The 21511-nt window shown below is 40.8% G+C and overlaps 1 protein-coding gene across 3 annotated transcripts in view; it reads left to right on the top strand.

Moving 5' to 3' along the window:
* LOC117429855 (NT-3 growth factor receptor-like) overlaps positions 1–21130 on the top strand; it is an 80201-nt gene extending 59071 nt beyond the window's left edge. For 2 of the 3 annotated variants that reach the window (XM_058999250.1, XM_058999252.1), the window contains 5 exons: positions 5867–5997; positions 10319–10491; positions 12456–12699; positions 18342–18500; positions 20378–21130. In XM_058999250.1, the coding sequence (XP_058855233.1) occupies positions 5867–5997; positions 10319–10491; positions 12456–12699; positions 18342–18500; positions 20378–20563 (893 nt within the window). In that variant the 3' untranslated portion in view covers positions 20564–21130. Of the gene's footprint in view, positions 1–5866; positions 5998–7107; positions 7165–10318; positions 10492–12455; positions 12700–18341; positions 18501–20377 lie in introns of all 3 variants that reach the window. The other variant, XM_058999249.1, reaches the window with a different exon arrangement.
* Positions 21131–21511: the final 381 nt, after the last annotated feature.

Below are 21511 nucleotides of genomic sequence, written 5' to 3'. Positions count from 1 at the left end.
TGCCTGTTTGTAAAGTCTCACCCACATTAAGCCCTGTGCCTTGCAAGGGGATGCAACGAACAGGACAAAAAAAAAAAGAATCTCATTTAGCACTAATAAATAAATGACCATGAGTTATACATTATGAATTGTATGAATTCTTAATGACAAGAGCTTGATTTATAATCCAGCACCTGTGTGTATCTGAACAGACCCTGAGCTCATAAATAAATGACAGGGGTCATGTGTTAAATGTAGCCTTCATTTTCATGTACCTGGAATTCAGATGAGGTGGAACCAGGAGATTCATTTACGAAGGTGGGGTGACTGCAAGGTGTTCAGAAAATAAAAGTATTTAATTGGCTTTGCTGTTTAATGGTTCATGGCTGTTGCAATGAGACACATCAGGTTTTTGCTGTTTAGATTAGAGAAATGTTCTTACATATGCATTTACTTACATACATGCCAAATCATTTTTAATTGAAATAAACAGAACCATTTTCCAACATTCAGTTTCATATACTAGGAATACCTAATATTTTTTAGATACTATATATTGTTAATATTAAACTCATGGGAAAGCTGGCAAGTTTTTACAGCAGTCTCTTCCTGGAGGGTTCTGATGCAGTATGATCAGGGGCTTCCAGCAGATATTACCCAGATCAGGGGGATCAGTTAAGAATAATCAAATCAAATACCCTCCTGAACTCTGTCTTCATTGATGTGGTGTGTCCATCCTTGAAATGCATGAGCCACAATCCACGTACCAGCTCTCCAACAATATCTCACAGGACAGCAACCCCTTTATAGCCAGCCACATGCATCAATATTCCAGCACAGTGAAACATGCCACATTCCAGCACAGTGAATCATGCCATATTCCAGCACAGTGAAACATGCCACATTCCAGCACACTGAAACATGCCATATTCCAGCACTGTGAAACATGCCATATTCCAGCACAGTGAAACATACCACATTCCAGCACTGTGAAACATGCCATATTCCAGCACAGTGAAACATGCCACATTCCAGCACAGTGAAACATGCCATATTCCAGCACTGTGAAACATGCCTTGATTAGAGTCATTGTGTGTTTTCTATGCAGTGCTACACCTCTTTACTGTTATTCACAATGTAATGTACCATTTGTGTTTTGTACCAAGTGCAAAAAAGAAAGCAAAGCTCTGTACTCTTTCGATCTTGAGATTGTTCTATGAAATGTGTTCCTGGCTGTCTGTGTCTCTCTCTTTGTCTGTCTGTTCGTCTGCCTAATCAAGCTAGCAGAGTTGCTTGCACAGCAGCGAAACATGGACATATCTATTGTAGCCTGTTTAAAAAAACAAATAGATGAAGTTGCTGAGGCTGAAGAATATAGATGTTTGATTGAGAATTCAATGCACTTGTGATTCCCTGTGGCTGGTTATAAACCTCCTCCATTTGGCACTGCAGACTTGCTCCAGCCATAGCTCTGTCTGCATCAGACACCTTCCCCTCTTTATTGTGACTTAACAAAATCCTGAAGGTCTTCCCAGGGAAATGTCCCCAGTGCTAACTGGTGCTGTTTAACAGAGGCTCGCTGGAGTGTAGTCTCACGAGAACTGCCTTTCGTCACTGCTGAGTGGTTTATTTTATACAGTACTTGGAGAAAATCAAGAAATCAGAGATAAGAATTGAGTTGCTGCTGCAAGATATTTATGCAGGATAACCCTGTAAGCTCACTTAATCATTTCACAGCCCCGCAGGAGGAATAAAGATATACTTTAGTAGCTCAGTGGTTAGAGCACTGGGCTGCAGTGTGTAAGGTAGCAGGTTTGTGTAGCTCAGTGGTTAGAGATACTGTACTAAAAAACCCACTGTGTGATCAGCCATGTTTCTATTATGGATAAAATGCAGAAGTGCAGGGAGATGAGCCCTTATTAGATGTCTGGCGTAGTGACAGATACAAATCTAGCTAACTCCATTATTTCTCCAACCAAGCTCTTTGTTTAATCACTCAGTCTGCTGTTTCAATTGAAGATTGGTCACAATCCGCCAGTCCAGATTTGACAACCTTCTGATTAGGTTTTCTATCAAATGTAGCCCTTTCATAATAAGCATAATATTAGCTGGAGAAATGAAACAGCAACACAGCCAGCAAAGGCCACCCTTTATCCACACTCATTTTTTAATTAGGGCGATTGAAAAGTTATATTTTCATAGAGGACTAGCAGACCTGAATGGAGTCAGCTTTCAAGTGGTGCTAGGCAGGGTATTGTTCTGTGTCGTCTGTTCATGTGGTCTGGGGGGCCCCACTGGGCCCTGGTTCCAAAGTGCATGCAATATAAAATTCCCATGGTCTGCCATCACATTTTATTAAAACAAGTAGATACAATCATTTCATTAAAATTGCTTTCAGCACAATTAAAAACCCCACTATGGAAGCTCCTGTAAATTGTTCCCTTGAATGAATTTGAATATTGCGCACTGTTGTGCTGATTCCACCTCCAATACCAATGTGACCCTCCATCCTGGAAAGCGCCATGAATGGGCTTTAAAGAACCAGGGAAATGAGGGGAATGAATGATTCTGAGCCCCTGAATATTGCTTTTTAATCCCAAGGCTTTAGCACAAACAGGGTCTGTACGTAGAATGCAGAGTATCGGCTCCTAATGTGGAGCGAAGCTGAAGGTTAAGAAAACAGATCCTGCTTAGAGGACAGCAGGTGCATGTGTGTAATAGTGTGCTTTGAAGGCAGAGATAGGACAGCATGAACCAGCAGGTCATTTAATGATGGAATAAGGGAATAGAAATGAGATATTTAACAGCAAGCCCTGCAGTGAGCTGCAGCTCCACGTGTGTGTGTGATGGAAGGTCGTAACCTCCCTTTGCCAGACCCATAACTAATGTGAAAAGTGGACTAATGAGAAGAATAGTGTTTGAAGCCAAGTGTTGAAATGGTAAAGTTATTAATGCTCCATGCTGCTTCTCATTTCTTCACTTATAAACCAGTGTAGTTACAATGTACAACACAATAGATAGGCTTGCTAATGCTGAATAACTGCAGAAGTATGAGGGAATTACACATGGTTTTCCATACCAGATTACTTCCCAGCAGCAATAGAACATCTGGTGGTTTGTTGTTGAATTATTAGAAGGAAACTCTTCACTCTGTCACAGGGTTTACAGAATGTAAAGCATTTGCATTGTAGCCAATTACAAAAGAAATCGAACATGTTGACACAGATAAATCTAAGCAGAAGTGCTCCCATGCAAAGTGAAATCAAACAGTACTAATAACAGTGAGCACATCTTTAAAAACTAAATGTGTTTTCAGTCACATAGTAGCTTAGAATACCTTTGGTGGAGCTCATTCCGGCCAGCTGCCCTTCATTAAACACTGTCCCCTTTGACTCTGTCCCCGCTTCAGCCTCTGCATGCGGGTTTCCATCAGCAATGCTGTTACATGGTGCATTACTACTTGATTAGAATGCTATCACAAAGCCTAATTAATGATGAAGCGTTTCATTACCATGGGAATGGAAGCCTGCACATGGATACAATCACCTCGTTCAAGGTGCTCCTGTTCAACTCATTTTGTGCAATTAAATGTTTTCCTAACTGTGTTTATTTTGTTCTCTTAACAAGATTATGTTTTTGTGCATCCCAGATATAAAATAGCATACTCACTGGTTATTAGTATTAGTGGTACTGTTAGTATTAAATAGCATACTCACAGGTTATTAGTATTAGTGGTACTGTTAGTATTAAATAGCATACTCACAGGTTATTAGTATTAGTGGTACTGTAGTGGAATGATTGAAGAACATTTGAATGATTGAAGAATATAAGCATATTTAGTATTAGTATTTGCTAGTATGTGTTCATGTGTGCTAATTCATCAAGCTGCACAAAGCTTTGAGAATACATTTCTTTTTTAAATGATTATTTTGTCATTACGATGCTACTGCTAAAGGCCCTGCGGAAATAGCAGCAAGCTCAGTGCTTTAACCCTGCTGGTGTGGGTTGTGAAAAAGGCAGTGCCAGAATATCTGTTAATTTGATGATAAAAAATGCCACTGGCTGTTTTCACAAGCTGTTGCGTTTTGTGAATATGCCCCTAATATATTCGTCTTCAAAATAAAACGAATAAGAAACAAAAAAGAAGCCCATCCCTGATCAGCGAGGCTCTTGTTAAATAAGAAATGAAGCTGTATTGTTCTGTTTCTGTGAGCCGTCTGTGCAGAATTCATGTGAGGACAGGCGGAAGTCACCTTGTCTCACAGATTCATCTTTATTTCATTTCTATGCACAAAACCAACATGAATCTAAATCAGGGTGCTTTTCATGGAGCCAGTGATAAACAGACTCAGCAACTTCCTGCACTGAGCGAGAGGATTAAGAAAACAGCCTTTTGTAAACCTGTTGTGTTTTTTGTCTCAGAAGGGAAGGAGTTTCCAGTTTACATTCTAGTATAAGATATGTCCCGGATGTTATTTGAAATCTGTGCAGGCTGGTGCTATAAAGTATCCTCTCCGGATTTTGAACGCAGCAGTGAAGTGAAAATCGATCTTAAATAAGGGATTTTTTGGCATCTGGTATTGTGCAGTGGTTGGAGTAAGCAATGGTGGGAACAATCATCAATGAGTATATCCTGAATACACCAATAGCATGCTGTTCTCAGGAGAAGAATGGTGAAAGCAGCAGCAACAACAAAACATGACGGTCACACAACACTAAATAAATAATGTGTTTTTAAACAGGTGCACTGATTTATATAAAGAAATGCCTTTTATCGCTCTTTTAAAAGCTAGAAAGGAACTACTTACTTTAGGGGATAGAAACTGCAAGGCTGTTTGCAATAATGCATCTTTAGTCTGCATAGGCCCTGTGGCGCAGCAGCGTCAGAGCCCAGATGTTATTTGCAGGGAGAGAGAGTCACACACAGAAAGCTGCAAGTTAAATGTGCCAGTGCACAGTTTTAATAAACAAATAACCAAAAATAACACAGACAAAACACTTCACAAAACACACGTCACAAAATAAACGGCACAAGGGCCAAAACAAAATGGTTTACAAAAACTCACGAATGTAAACAAGACAGGACATAAACATGGACCTCCACCTCTATCACCAACCCTAACTCTACTCATTCTAAACTAGCACCTGTGAACGCCTCTCTTATACACCTGTGGCTGGATTAATCATGTAATCATGTATTCACTGACAGGGTGCTGTTCCAGGTGATTGTAGGGGACTCTCTGCTGGGCTTCACTGAAAGGGTGCTGGCCCAGGTGATTGTAGAGAACTCTACAGCTTTTGCATCACTTACAATTTTAGGATTGAGACATCATTAAAAACAAAACAAAAAAAAAAACTACATGAACATAATTTAGGTATTTTATTTCATATCATGTAATCAAATAATCTACAAAATGATTTTGCAGAAGTCAACCGGAAGCCATAATAGTTAGATTTCGAAATGTCAGTTTATGTCAGTTTTTCGTTAAGTATATGAAAAACTACAAAGCGGTGTGTAATTCCATATGTTAATGTAACATTATTCAGCAGGTTTCAATCGACTTTATGAAGCAAAATCCGTTACTTCTTCAGAGTAATGCAAAGCTTCTGGCCATAGCTGTTCATTCTGTTTCTGACTGGGTGTGGGCTTACCTACTTGCAGTCATCTTGTACTGATAGCCACTTCTTATTCTGTGTTTAAATAGACAAACAGCAGTTGATGTAATTAGACTAATAGGCTGTGTATTTAGAGGATTGCACATGCACACATTCATGTTGAGATGATGCTGCTGTTTGTGTGATGACGCTCCGCTGTAGTTTAGCTGCAGTGAATACGGTCTAACTCTACAGGACGGTGAACTTGTCTCACTCTCATCTTGCTCTGTAGACGTGCAGTACATCAAGCGCAGAGACATCGTGCTGAAGCGAGAGCTGGGGGAAGGGGCCTTTGGAAAGGTCTTCCTGGCAGAATGCTACAACCTGTCCCCCACGAAGGAGAAGATGTTAGTGGCTGTCAAGGTAAGTGCCAACAAGCTTGCTTTAGGGCTGCAACAGCTGCTCGATTTCACTAGTTGATGCCAATAGTCATCTCGTAGTAAACTAGTTCAAACATAACTGACCTTTTGTTTTGTTTTTTTTACAACCACAGGAAGCAGTTTGCTAACAGTGGCCTGTGTAATATGTTAAACTCTGTCTCGGTTGCTATTCTCTAACCCAGCAAACAGCAGTGCAGCTCAGTCCTGTTGTACACTTTTCAAAGCTGGGTTTACAAGAGCAGGATGCACAGGCACATGATTGAAAAGAGAGAGAAGATGCTGGAGCCCCTGCCTAAGGCCTTGCTTCAGTTTGGAGAATCACACAGGAGATTCCTTACAGCGAATCACACAGGAGATTCCTTATAGAGAATCACACAGGAGATTCCTTATAGAGAATCACACAGGAGATTCCTTCTATTATTATTATTATTATTATTATTATTATTATTATTATTATTATTATTTATTTCTTAGCAGACCCCCTTATCCAGGGCGACTTACAATTGTTACAAGATTATACATTATTTCACTTTATACAGATATCACATTATTTTTACATACAATTACCCATTTATACAGCTGGGTTTTTACTGGAGCAATCTAGGTAAAGTACCTTGCTCAAGGGTACAACAGCAGTGTCCCCCTACAAATCCCCCCCTGGATTAATCATGTAATCATTTATTCACTGACAGGGTGCTGTTCCAGGTGATTGTAGGGAACTCTCTGCTGGGCTTCACTGAAAGGGTGCTGGCCCAGGTGATTGTAGAGAACTCTACAGCTTTTGCATCACTTACAATTTTAGGATTGAGACATCATTAAAAAAAAAAAAAAAAAAAAAAACACAACAGCAGTGTACCTTGCTCAATCCCCACTGGGGATTGAACCCACAACCCTCCGGTCAGGAGTCCAGAGCCCTAACCACTACTCCACACTGCTTCTAGTGACTCTCACAGGAGATTCCTTCTAGAGAATCACACAGGAGATTCCTTATGGAGAATCACACAGGAGATTCCTTATAGAGATGTGCGGGTCGTGACCTGCCTGCCAATGCAAACTGCCACCAGATAATACCCACCATTACCCGCTCTTTCAGGTTCCTGGAGCCGCCTACTATCAGCCATTAATTGAGATGGGACCCCACTTTCCACAGGTACTATTCTTTCATTTCTGTGAGCTGCTCCGTGTTCACTTTCACCAGCACACCCGGGATCTGCTATAAACTAACATATTCCTGCTTAATTATTTAGGGTTTGTTGCCCCAGTTAAGGTAACTTTCCAGCAGTAGCACCGAAAACCAGTGCATGCATGGTGTCAACAAAGCAACTGAGGCCAGAAATATTTATGTGTTTATTTTATTTTTCAGAACTGTAACCATGAAATCTGATTACATTGAACTGTTTTTCTGATTCTGTATTTTTGGATTTCACAGAAATATATATATATATATATATATATATATATATATATATATATATATATATATATATTTGCACAGTGGGAAGAACTATACATACAGAACACTTATGGGGTTCAATTCTTTTGTTGTTTTCTTGTTTTTTTTTAACAAACCTGCATGATTATCATTCCTTTGCACAAGCAGTGCAATTTAGCGGAGCAAGATTGTCATTGTGACTTAATGTTCTATGTTTTAATGGAGAATTGTCCCGTCTCTTGCAGTACTTCACAGTGGAGACACCTCTGGAGGACTGAGCATGATCAAACTCACAGTACATGTTGTTTAAACTTTGATTTTTTAAAGACACTAATGCATCTTGCTGATTTACAATCACAAGTGATGGGTTCAATTGTTACACTAACCTGATGTTATTGAGTGTCCTCCAGAACTCTACAGCATGTGCTAATTCTGCATGTCCAGCAGGTGGCGGTGGTGTATGTGTCTGATCCCCTCAGTTTAGGGTGTTGGGATTGCAGTGGCAGAACCCCATTGGATTGTGGTTCATTGTTTAAGGAGCCCTTCGTCATTAAGATTATGACGTCACATTTCTGACATCCATGGGTTGAAATCCACTTTGTTAAAACAATATTTTGATACTAATTGGTATACAATGCTGCTGGAACACATTACAGCTCACTTTGTGTAATTATTTCTGAGAATCACATTAAAATAATTCCAAAGGTTGTTGCTAGGATCTGTTTCTAATACTGCTCTCTCTCTCTCGCTCTCTCTCTCTCTCTCTCTCTCTCTCTCTCTCTCTCTCTCTCTCTCTCTCTCTCTCTCTCTCTCTCTCTATTATATATATATATATATATATATATATATATATATATATATATATATATATATATATATAGCTCAGTGTGGTGCTTGAGATTAAATGTGTTGTTAATATATAGTAAGGCACAGGCATCACCCACTAACCATCAGCTCCCAGTCTCTTTCTGAGTACATAATACAGCATGGTAAAGCATAGAGAAGCATTGTAAAGCACAGAGAGGTATGGTAAAGTATAGGGAAGCATTATAAAGCACAGAGAGGTATGGTAAAGTATAGGGAAGCATTGAAAAGCACAGAGAGGTATGGTAAAGCATATGGAAGAATTGAAAAGCACAGAGAGGTATGGTAAAGTATAGGGAAGCATTGTAAAGCACAGAGAGGTATGGTAAAGCATAGGGAAGCATTGTAAGACACAGAGAGGTATGGTAAAGCATAGGGAAGCACTGTAAAGCACAAAGAGGTATGGTAGAGCATAGGGAAGCATTGTAAAGCATAGAGAGAGATGGTAAAGCATAGGGAAGCATTGTAAAGCACAGAGATGTATGGGAAAGCATTTTAATAAACAGGTAAACCACAGTAAACTATGATAAATGCAGTATAACCATGGGAAAAGCATGGGAAAACTGCAAGTTTACCAAGAAGAACTTTTCAAATAAACGTTTCAGTAGTGCTGTAGTGCATAGTAATCAAAGGATTGATTGAATCATGAATTAGTCAATTCATGATAGGGCTGCAGTTACAAAGGGAGCTGTGGATGGCATTAAGTGCACTTATATGGCATCCCAGCAGTGTCCATTAGCTATTCTGTTTAAACTCGAAGAAAGCTGAAAATGAGTCATCTGGTATGAAATATTTAAACTCCTTTGAGGAAACCTGTCCTGTTATCTACTGGAGTGTCTTTAGGGAGTTGCTGCAGCCTCAAGAAAGGCCTTTGATGATCTTTTACTTGTGGAATACAAGGGTTGATAGAGAGAGAGAGAGTAATATCCTCTCATAAGCGTATGCATATATGATGTGTATATACAATACATTTCCATAGAGGATGTACATGTGCCTGTTATACAGAGGTGTATGAAGGTGACAGGCCTCTGGTATTATGGCAGGCTCTGAGGGCAGCTTGTCCCAAATAGGGATGGATGACTTGCCATCCATGCAGCACAGCCGTCATCCATCTAAATATTCCCAGACTCGGGATAGAGAGTCCGCTGGGAGCTCCTAATTCAAATAAAATCATACCATGTGTTGCTAAAACTCAATTAGAAAGTAATGGTTTCTTAGAGTGCTGCACAGGGCACACTGCAGTAGCTGCTGCTTCCCTGTCAAGCAATGCAGCTCTGCTTTGAAAACACAGCTTCACCTCTCCACAAGGAGATGCTCTTGAAAGGTCTCTTCTCTCTGTCAGTCTATCTGGCTGGCTATCCACACTGTCTGGCTAATACAATACAAGAAGATTGCATTTGTATGATTTTAAACAGCTTCCTTACCATGAAATGGTCAAGGTGTTTTTTAAACCCACTTGATTAAAATGAAGATGGTCGTTGGCAACACTATAATGTCAGGAAAGCAAAAACAAACACATTAAAGTATTATTTTGTACAGCACACATTCCAGGTGTCTTGAAGTTGGCATGTTTGAAAAGTGAAGCTGTGGTGCATCATTGGGAGGGACTGTACTTGTACATGTACTGCTGTAGAGGGTGCAGTTAAAGGCACACTTGAGCTCCGATTGCCCTGACAGGAGCCCTGGTGCATCCTTCATGGTCCTCTGATACCCAGTCTCTTACAGTGACGTGTTCATTATACACTAGAGCTCAGATTGCCCTGACAGGAGCCCTGGTGCATTCTCCATGGTCCTCTGATCCCCAGTCTCTTACAGTGACGTGTTCATTATACAGTAGAGCTCTGAGTGCCCTGACAGGAGCCCTGGTGCATCCTTCTTGGTCCTCTGATCCCCAGTCTCTTACAGTGACATGTTCATTATACAGTAGAGCTGGATTGCGTGCATTACATGGCACTGAATCAGAAGCCAGAGACAGCGTCATCACTGTGTCTGTGTCTCTGTGTTCCAGACCCTGAAGGACCCGACGATCTCTGCGCGGAAGGACTTCCAGCGGGAAGCCGAGCTCCTGACCAATCTGCAGCATGAACACATAGTGAAGTTCTATGGGGTGTGTGTGGACGGGGACCCCCTCATCATGGTGTTCGAGTACATGAAGCACGGAGACCTCAACAAGTTCCTCAGGTACTGCGCAGCAGCCAATGAGTTGTGCTGTCAGAGCCTCAGATATGCTAACGTTTCATTACCAAGGGCATGCCATTATGCAGCAGTGAGTCTCTAATGCCTCTCACTGTTTGTAAGCAATAAGACACTGAAAGGCGTGCGGCTGAGATAATCTCCAGTGGTTATAGTTAATTAAGGGTTCAATGTAATATATTCAAACTATATCTGAAATATAATCATTTACAGTGACTTTCATAAATAAAATAAAAAAATTTGGCCAGTGAAATATGTCACCCATCACCGCACACTATGACAGACATTTCATGCTGCTTTTTATGCACTGTTTCATCTAGCTTCTAAGGCATTTCTGAGCAGGAAGAAAGTATAGTAACCTGCAGAAATCCATTCTTAAATCTGAAATAAAAATCACAAATTAAAACTCACAGAAGTCATGTACAGTACTTGAGAACTTGGCAGTTAAAACTGCTTGATTTAAAAAAAAAAAATCTGTGAGTTACAAACCGAACACACATCACATAAGCCCAATGAAGTGTCCCACACGCCAGTCTTCAGAAGCCTACATAAACAGCTGTCTGATGAAAGCACATCCAAGTTCTCAGCACTGTTAGCCAGAGTTGTTTGAGCTCACTCCACACCATCTGAAGCTCTGGGTTTCTGCAGGAAACAGCCCTTGTTATTATCAGCATACTGTGCGTTGCATTTGGACATTGCATTACGTGTTGCTCTTATACTCAAACTCTATGAATCCAGGAACCAAGTCCTTGACTCTAACCAGAGATAATGTCGCAATGTGCAACCGACTTTCCCCTTAGAACGACTTATCAAAAGAGATGTTTCATTTTACCAGCTAGGGCAGCAGTGTGGAGTAGTGGTTAGGGCGTTGGACTCTTGACTGGAGGGTCGTGGGTTCAATCCCCGGTAGGGGACACTGCTGCTGTACCCTTGAGCAAGGTACTTTACCTAGATTGCTCCAATAAATGGGTAATTGTATGTAAACATAATGTGTTATCTTGTAAGTCGATTAATAATAATAATTTAAAGTGTTACTGTTCATTGTTATGTTTTTACCTTTGTCTTCCTTTTTAACTCCTTTTAATTGATTTAGACCCGAGTGTAATACATTATATTACTTAAAAAGCACAATCTCATAGCAGTCAAAGAACCCATTCAAAGTTCAATTAGAAAGTTACCGTTTCATGAGATGTATTCCAAAGACAGGGGCCAATGGCTGAGAAGGCATGACGACAATGGGAAAACAAAAGCAGCTCTGGGTATAGCCTCAAATTTCCATTCTCGGAGAGCTGTGGAGGATGAGATACTGGAGCACAAAGAGATAAAGAGAAGCCCACACTGACAGGCTCTTAATAGCCTTATTATCTGTTCCTATCAATATCAGTTTATATGTTGCTTTTACTGGCGTCAAATGAAATTTTTCCAGAATTTGACAATGTAAGAGGTCTATAAAATAACAGACTGCCGAAGTTGTGTTGTAATGAAATGTTCATGAATTTATTCTATTAAAACATTATAAGTTTAGTGGCTGTAGTGATGGGGTTGCATTGCAGGACTGCACGGTTTTCCGAGCAACATCTATATAAGATACTATTAAACTAGAGAGAACTACATGCAAAGCACTCGATCATAAACAATCATGTTTATATACCACATCATGTTTATGACAGGTGGATTCTTCCATTCCATTCGATTTTCATACTCCTCTCCAAAGCTATTATTTACTTCATTTGTTCTGACACAGCACCTATTACCAGTATACATGGAAATACACAATTAGGAGCCTTGACTGTACGTGCTCTGAAGGGTTTACATGCACTAAAAAGATGAAAACAATATAATATGAATAACTTGTGTTTATTTTGGTTTGGCTGGGCCCAGGGGATGTGCTGACTTTGTCTCCAGCTCCTCCACACCTAACAGCATGATGCTGTGTATTATTGTGTCCCCAGAGCCCACGGGCCGGACGCAATGATCCTGGTGGATGGGCAGGATCACCAGGCTCAGGGGGAGCTGGGCTTGTCTCAGATGCTGCACGTCGCCACGCAGATCTCCACAGGAATGGTGTACCTGGCCTCCCAGCACTTTGTCCACCGTGACTTGGCCACCAGAAACTGCCTGGTGGGCAACAACCTGCTGGTGAAGATCGGGGACTTCGGCATGTCCCGGGACATCTACAGCACCGACTACTACAGGGTGAGGCTTTTATTTACTGCAGTGTACCAAGATATGAACCATCTGCACCTCGTCCAGGAAGCACACCTACACTACACATTCCATAGGGGTAATAAAATACAATTCAGCTTACCTGGCTAATTCCATCCCACAAGCATTCACTTCTATCAGCACAATCAAAGCCCTTCAGGTAGGACTATGTTCACACTCTTACCTGGCTGATTCCATCCCACCAGCATTCACTTCTATCAGCACAATCCAAGCCCTTCGTTAGGACTATGATTACCTGCTTGCAGTGAGAAACCCATGTAAGTATCTGACTTCTCTTCAACAAAAAGACTGTGAGCATCATGAGTGGTGATAAAAAGTATTTTATTAAGGGAATCAGAAGTTTGCTGTGTTTATGGTTTTTTCTTTTAGCTCTGCAAAGACTTGCAACACACCCATTTAGCTGCATTTATAATCCATTTACATATTTATAAAAATTAGTCCACAGGATGGTTGCCTTTGAGCACTTTTTTAAATTGATGGGAGAAGCTGCCCAGTACTCACGGTGCTGACTGCCGATATTGACGTGTGTTCAACTCTGTGCACCAGGAGAGGTGTGCATTGGGATCAGAAGTTGGGATTATTGTAAGATCCATCTTCATGTCACTCCTGCCTGCCAGGGATTTCACGTTGGTCTTGTCATGGTGACGCATGCAGAGCAGCACTGCTTTATAGCCTACCTAATTAGATCGTGTTTCGTTTTAAGTGTGAAAGCCTTGCTTAATAGGTTTATTCTTAATAGGTTTGTGACAGTCATGTGGTAACAGGTGATATGGCCAAAGCCATGTGCATTAAACTCCGTGATTTAAAGTAGGTGTACATTGACAGCTGCAGCCACATCTGGGAAATACCCTGTGGCTGCAGCCCAGTAGTCAAGTAAACAGCATGGCCTGTCCCCTCTGAGGGCTCTGAATGAGTCTCTTCAAGTGATCTCCACACAGACTGATCTAAGCATTACTCTAAACGGCTGGAAAACACATCTCTGTGATCCTCTTCATTTTCCAACCAAAAGGTCTTTAATTTGTCGTAACAGGGCTGCCTCTGATGAAGCCATGACATCAAATGGAATTACGTTCATAATTAGTCTGTTATTTTATGATATTTTTTCAGTGTCTGCTAATTGTAATTGTTTTGCCACTCTGCCCAAGGTGATAGTGATGACATTTGCCTCGCTGCTTAGCCCATTTAAATTATGTTTACGAGTGTGCTTCAGCTAATTAGCAGGATGGTAGCGCTAATTTACCCAGCGAAGGAAGTGGGTGGAATTATTATTATTTATTTCTTAGCAGACGCCCTTATCCAGGGCGACTTACAATCGTAAGCAAAAACATTTCAAGCGTTACAATACAAGTAATACAATAAGTGTAGTGAATGTACCGGGGAAAAATCATTTAGAGTCATTCTTTCTTTTTTTTTTTTTTTTTTTTACATTTGTTTAAACCCAACCTCTTTTTTTCATTTATAAGATAATGTGCCTCTCCAATTATGATGTCCAGCTATATAGAATGACAGATACTGTATAATGGACACAGATTGACCCCTTGACTTTTTATATCCACACTATTCCTGCATGGGGTCCAGCAGACAAAACCAAGCTGTTCTCTGAGATTGCTTCTGGAGCGGCTCCCAGGTGAATAATGACATGGAGCGTGGGGATAACATCAACACAATTCCAGTGTGTTTAATATGAAGCGATGAGGAATACATCGCTCCCTGGAGGCAGCTGTGAGATGGAGATGAGTTAGGGGTGCTTGCAAATAGATGGGCTTGAGTACAATGATAGGTGTTTGTATGCAGACATACAGGTAGATTCGTAGATTATCTCATATATATATATATATATATATATATATATATATATATATATATATGTGTGTGTGTGTGTGTGTGTATGTGTGTATGCTAGCTACAGGATTTGTATTAACATAGTATACTTTTATGTGAACTCATCTTTTTTAATCTTTCATTTATATTTATGTAACCTTAACAGTTAGTTGTATATTAATGCAGAAATGTACAAAGCGTTGCTCATTTATGTACCTTGATAGCCTCCCACACTCTCTGCGTTTATAAGCATATTTACAAATCAAGATTCAATATTTTTTTACTGCATCCAATAATATTGAAGTGTGTAGAAGCATGTAAGCGGTAGCAGTGGAAATGCACAGCGCTGCAATCCCTTGCTTGTTCAGGGGGAGGCAAATGGGCCCCTTTGCGGGGGGAGTAACTGAGCACAGCGGAGCAGCTGTTCCCGGGGGGGCTGTATTTAAACTCAATCTCTCTGAGAAACAGTGTGCGGTTGCCATGCCACTATCAGAACGCACAGCAGGGGCTTCTATACAGAGCAATTCCCTGCTCCCAATGTGAAAAACATTCATTCAAAATGCACTGCTGCTGTAGATTGGGATGCAGAGGAGCGCCCAGCGCTGAACTGAACAGAGCAGGTATTGGAACAGTCTGCCTTGTAGCAGGGAAGTGAAAACCAACAAAGTACTACTGTTCCAATCAGCAGATCCCCTGCAGGACCCAAGGGATTTACTGTGGAGCAGCAGGCAGACACCAGAGCAGAGACAAATAACCATTAGTGAGAAGCATGATGTAAAGTGTAATGTAGACAGTTACTGCAGGTCCCATATCATCAACAGATCATCAGGTTGTGACCAATAACAGATAAACTACCAACATGTGCAATTTGCTGGGCCAATTGGAACAGTTATAGTTAGACTGCAGGTTCCTAACTCTGCTGTGGCAGGCTAGAAGGGTAACATGCCATCAGATTGCAGTGATCTATGAATTCAGCTGCAGGTTTTAGTTTTTTTACTCACTGATCTGGAGTGATTCTGGCTTAGAAAAATCTCAGCTCATTAATAGTGCGTGTGAAGGGGCTGAACCGAATCCCCTTGATAACAGCAATACATGTGTTTAACAAACCAGTCACATACATGCTTCATATACATGCATCTGCTTATGTGTGTGTCTGAACTAAAGAGAGGCTTGATGTTATTTACTATATGAGAAGTCACACTCATGTGATCAGAACAGCAGTGCGCACCGCAGTCTACAACTTTCCTATTTTATTAGTATTTTTGGCCATAATGGGGAGAAGATCTATCAAAATATGTGCTCCTGGGAGCGTGACGGGCTCAGTGATGGATTCTCACACAACATTAGTTTTGCAAGGAGACCTTTCAATCCTGGCCGGGGACACCCTGCCTCCTAGAATGTGTCTAAATGGAGTCTGATAGATCGGTCCTCTCTCACACATCTTGCCTCCTGGAATATGTCTGATAGATGGGTCTTCGATCTCTCTCTCATATTTTGGAGGGGAGGGGAGGCCCTTCTGAACCAGGTCAGCACACAGAGCTACCACCAAAAAGCCCTGCTAAGCAACCAGTTCTCCCCAGAGTCAGACCATTGGGGGCAGCTAGCACTGAAACTAACACATTGCAACGAGAACAATGACATCGTACAGAATACAAAAAACACATCCTTTAAACAAATTGACAAATCTCTAAAATATAAATACGCTGAAAATTGGAAACAATTATATTATATCCCAAAACAAACTAGAATGTTATCAGGCCCTAAATAGAGAAATTCTATTGGCTGATTACCTAACCATAGTTAAAAACACTAAGGAAAGACAAACGTTAACTAAATACAGACTCAGTGACCACAGCCTAGCCATCGAAACCGCCAGACACAAAAAGTGCAGTGGAAAACATCAACCGGATTATCATATAAAACATGTTGGTTAAGACAGTCCATTAGTGAGCTTCCTGTGTTTATTAAACTAATGGTGCTGTTGTACACATTCTTTCATTTCAGCCTAATTAGAAAAAAATGTCTTTACAGCATCCTTAGGTATTCCATGCACACATCACTGTGAAACGATAGCTAAACAGAAATAGAAGAGACTGGCATAGTTGTAAGAGACATGAAACTCAGTCAAAGGATAATCCTACCCAAAACCTACCAAAAACTGAGCACAGCTACAGCGCTTCTGTGCAGAAACACATCCCTCTATCCTCATGATGCTCCTGGCATATTTTCCCTTTTAGCAAAATACCTGGAACAAAGGTACAGGCAGCTCCTGGAATATCTCCTGCTTATATATCTCCTTACTCTAATCTTCTAAATTCTCTAAACACCTGGAAAATCTAAATATATGTCAATGTTTTCACCCCTCGTGGTAATCAATGAAATCCTAGTCAAACTGACACAAACCCTAACCTTAAACGCTTTGTTTGACAAAGGGTTAGAATTGAATAGCATATGCCAATGTATACTGCTTTAAAAGAAACTTAGCATGTTCCTAACCCCGACATGGTAACAAAACAGCAACCCAGTGCTTGAGTCAGACCCCTAGATACCCCTGGAGTCACGGATCTTCCTACAGCCTCTTTCAGCACACGATTCGATAACCTAAGGTTGCTCCCAGAGCATTTAGTGCCATACACACCTTGGCTGGGGATCCAAGGGGATATAGAGGATATGGGCATGTACAGTTAAAACATCTCAAAGCAAAGTCTGCACCACGAACTGAAAAGGATGTGTGCACCCAGCAGCAGATTAAAAAACAACAATAGCAGGAGTCAAGAGACAGGCAGTCCAGATACATGAATACATTAAACCAAATTTATAATGCATATCATCACCTATGGGAGTAGAATTAGAAAATCGAAGATCAAGTCTGTAAACACTGTGAGAGAGATGCCATTGTTACGTGTGGCACTATCATGGCAGCAATAAATGTGTAGGCTAATATATGCTTTAGTGAAATCAGAAGCTCAATCAATACCTTGACCTGCAGTGTGCACAGAGTTAATGAGCTCTGTCGTTAATACAGAGCTGCCACTTAGGGTTGAAGGCAGCAATATCCACGGTCCTATTGAAATGTCAGTCCTGTTCATCCCAGAGCAGATATGATAAACACAATACAATTGACATGAATAGGAAATAGATTTCAAAACAATCCAGCCTAGTGAAGGCTGAGCATTAGGATGATTAATGCGCTGCTGTTCAATCGATTAATATCTGGCCGTGCAAGGCTAAGCAAGGGACTGGATTTCAGGACATGCTCAGTGTAAAGCTGGCATGTGATTTTGAGAACTGTTCCCCATGCCCTGCATTCTTCCTCTACATTGATTTCCACATTCAGACTGTGAGGCCCCCAGGGGCCTCCTCCAGCTCTCTAAACCTTTTCAAGAGCAGATATCTGAGCTGCTGCTGCTTCTTCTCGTACCCCCATTTCAATTTCTTAACTTATTTGAACTTGAATAAGTCATTTGAACTTGTGTACCCGTTACTAATTATAACTGCTGCAGTAAGACCAGGATGCCCATAAAGATGAGCTCTGCAGTCACTTGTTAGGCTCCTTGAGGAGTGCATTGGCATGTAGAGTATCTAAATTATGATTTAGCTCTAAATATTATAAATCATGTTCTTTAATTTCAGGGCAAAATGTGCACCAGTTTTGTTTTGTTTCTTAAAGAAATGTTTATGATGAGTGTCACAGACCCCGATTAGCACAGATCATAGACTACCTGATGTTAACTTCGGTAAGGTGAACCAAGAGTGAAATTAACACATTTTCTCTGTTTCCTGATATTCAGGTGGGGGGCCACACGATGCTGCCAATCCGCTGGATGCCCCCAGAGAGCATCATGTACCGCAAGTTCACCACGGAGAGCGACGTGTGGAGTTTCGGAGTCATCCTCTGGGAGATTTTCACCTACGGGAAGCAGCCCTGGTTCCAACTCGCTAACAACGAGGTAACAGAAATACAACACACAGCCTTCCTTTACTTACAAAACTCGAGGAAACAGAGATACAACACACAGCCTTCCTTTAATTACAACACTCGAGGAACAGAGATACAACACACAGCCTTCCTTTACTTACAACACTCGAGGAAACAGAGATACAACACACAGCCTTCCTTTACTTACAACACTCGAGGAAACAGAGATACAACACACAGCCTTCCTTTACTTACAACACTCAGAATATACAGGATATACACCTGCTTCCAACTTGCTGGAGATACAGTAGCTAAGTACCAATCTGTCCATGAAATGTGCTGAAGTGTGGCCACGTGGGTTTGAGTAGAGCAGTGGTTAAAGCACCCAACGACAATGGTAGACGGTAGTGAATGTGAGTACTGTAGCTCGTTGCTATGAGCACTAGACTGCAGTATAAGGGATTAGAGATAGCCGGTAGTGAATGTGAGTACTGTAGCTTGTTGCTATGAGCACTAGACTGCAGTATAAGAGGTTAGAGATAGCCGGTAGTGAATGTGAGTACTGTAGCTCGTTGCTATGAGCACTAGACTGCAGTATAAGGGGTTAGAGATAGCCGGTAGTGAATGTGAGTACTGTAGCTTGTTGCTATGAGCACTAGGCTGCAGTATAAGGGGTTAGAGTGCAAGACTGTTGTGTGGAAGGCAGTGGGTTTGAGTAGCCTTGAGCTAGGCTATAGTGTGGGAGGTTCAAGTAGTCCTTTTGTTTCCCAGTTTCAGGTTGGAGCGTAGATGCTCTGAATGATATCCTGCAGAAACATGCTCAGACTCCAAACTGCAGTTGTCTTGTATCTGATGGAAGGAAAATTGCAGCCAGAATGTGCTGTAATGAAAGATTGATACAGTGGTGTTGACACTGAAGCAGCATGACTTGATGCTTTCAAACTTCACCTTTTATAGCGCAGTCGATTGTGTTTGATTAAAACTGCCCTCGACCTGTCTCAAATTGAGACATATTTATGAAATTAATTTGAATACAAACCTAGCTGTATAAAACACCTGCTGGTTTTTGATAGCTGTCATCAATATTTGATCATAGAAATTTTGAAGCCCAGTACAAGGCCTAATTAATGTTTAGTTTTTTAGTACAGGGCTGTAAAACTACAACTACTCTTTGGGTCTAAGTATAATATATACAGAGGTACATATATATATATATGGGAGTATGCATTATAACAAGAGTAAAACCTTTCAATGGTTTAGATTGTTAGTTAGCTATGTAGTTTTGTTTTCTACTGGTTATGCTAGATTGTTCATTAACTATAGTGTGTAGAACTAGATGACGTCAGTTTGGGTTATGTTTTACAATCCGTAGAAGAGAAGAGACCTGCAATACAAAAAATAAATATCAAATATATATATTTTTTTAACAATACATGTTCTGCCCCCTGTAAATATCTGTCTTTCCAATATCTATTTCATGGGACATGCTAAATGTGTTCATCTGACAGGTCAAGGCAGTTTAGCCAGTTTTAGACAAGATGTGGCAATCTGTAAGAAAATGTGTTATGTATTCCTCGCACCATTCCTTCTCAATAATGCAATACTCATAGGTCTTTCCTACATGTTTATGAGCTTCACATGTCTTACTATTTTATAAGCCTCTTCAAATTACCTACTCAATATCTGAGAACAATATGCCATGAAATGGGGGAAAAAATGTATTATTGTTAAAATCCTCAAAAAACAAAGCATGTCAAATAAATAATTACGAAAATATATATGAAAAAGTCACTGAAAACATCCATTTCAAATTAGAAAAGAGTTCATCAGATTTGAGGCAGACTACAATTCCAGCCCACCAGTTGTTCAGACAGATAGTCGGCCATGTGTTTTTTTTTTCTTTCCCAGGTAATCGAGTGCATCACGCAAGGCCGGGTGCTAGAGAGGCCTCGGGTGTGCCCAAAGGAGGTTTACGACTTGATGTTGGGGTGCTGGCAGAGGGAACCGCAGCAGCGACTAAACATCAAGGACATCCAGAAGATCCTGTACGCATTGGGCAAGGCCACGCCAGTGTACCTGGACATCCTGGGCTAGAGGAGGCCTGCCTGCCTGCCTGCCTGCCTGCCTGCCTGCGTAAAACAAACCACGATCCAGGAATAACCAAACAACAATATGTACCTTACTCTACTACTCCACAGTCAAACATCAAGAGATGGGGATGGACTTAAGTGCCTGCTACACCTTTCAATACACTGGATAACCTTTCTTTACACCAAGGGGAATGCAGTTTGGGCTTTTGTTTACCTGCACATGAAATGTATAGAACTCTACTCTGTATGAAGAGGACTTTTTCCTTGCAAATGACCTCCATCAAAAGAAAACAAACAAAAAAAACAACTGGTCCAATTTGGAATTTAGACAATATAACAGAAGAGTTAACTCCCCACTGTTTTTATTTTATAGCTTTTTATTTTATTTATTTATTATTCTTTTCCATGTGTGGATGTCCGCCATATTGGTTGCTAAGAGAGTGTCTCAAATCGGAAACGGCAGCTTCCTGTTGGGAAAGCAGAGGAGCGGCAGGACTTCCTGCAGAAAGTCCTGCTCCCTGGATAACTTTTTTGGTGCAGAAGATGATATCCTGAGTGGAGGGGGGGGGGGGGGGGGGGGCGGGGTTCTATTAAAAAAAAAATTAAAAAGAAGTTGAGAAAATAAGAGCCCTCGGAATGAGGGAGCCACCAATCAATAAAACAACCTAATTTAATAATGGAATGTACATACTGTAAATCTCTATTTCCGTCACAGAATTATGTTAACTTATTTCCTGAATATGGACTTGTTTTCTTTTTCAAGTTAGCTTCTTTAGTTCCTTGGAGTGCAGTTCTGGTGAGTTATTGAGTTATTTCTATAAATGTTTAAGAACCTCCTTCAACTTTTTTGTACGCATCAGAGAATGTACGTTCTTCTGTTGGAGCACTTGGTTACATTTAAAAGATGTAACCAGACTTTAATGTTGTATAAAGGAAAGTCAGACATGGTCAT

Source organism: Acipenser ruthenus, chromosome 24, assembly GCF_902713425.1.
Source record: "Acipenser ruthenus chromosome 24, fAciRut3.2 maternal haplotype, whole genome shotgun sequence".
NCBI classification, from domain to species: Eukaryota; Metazoa; Chordata; class Actinopteri; order Acipenseriformes; family Acipenseridae; genus Acipenser; species Acipenser ruthenus.
This window is presented reverse-complemented; position numbering and strand designations above follow the sequence as displayed.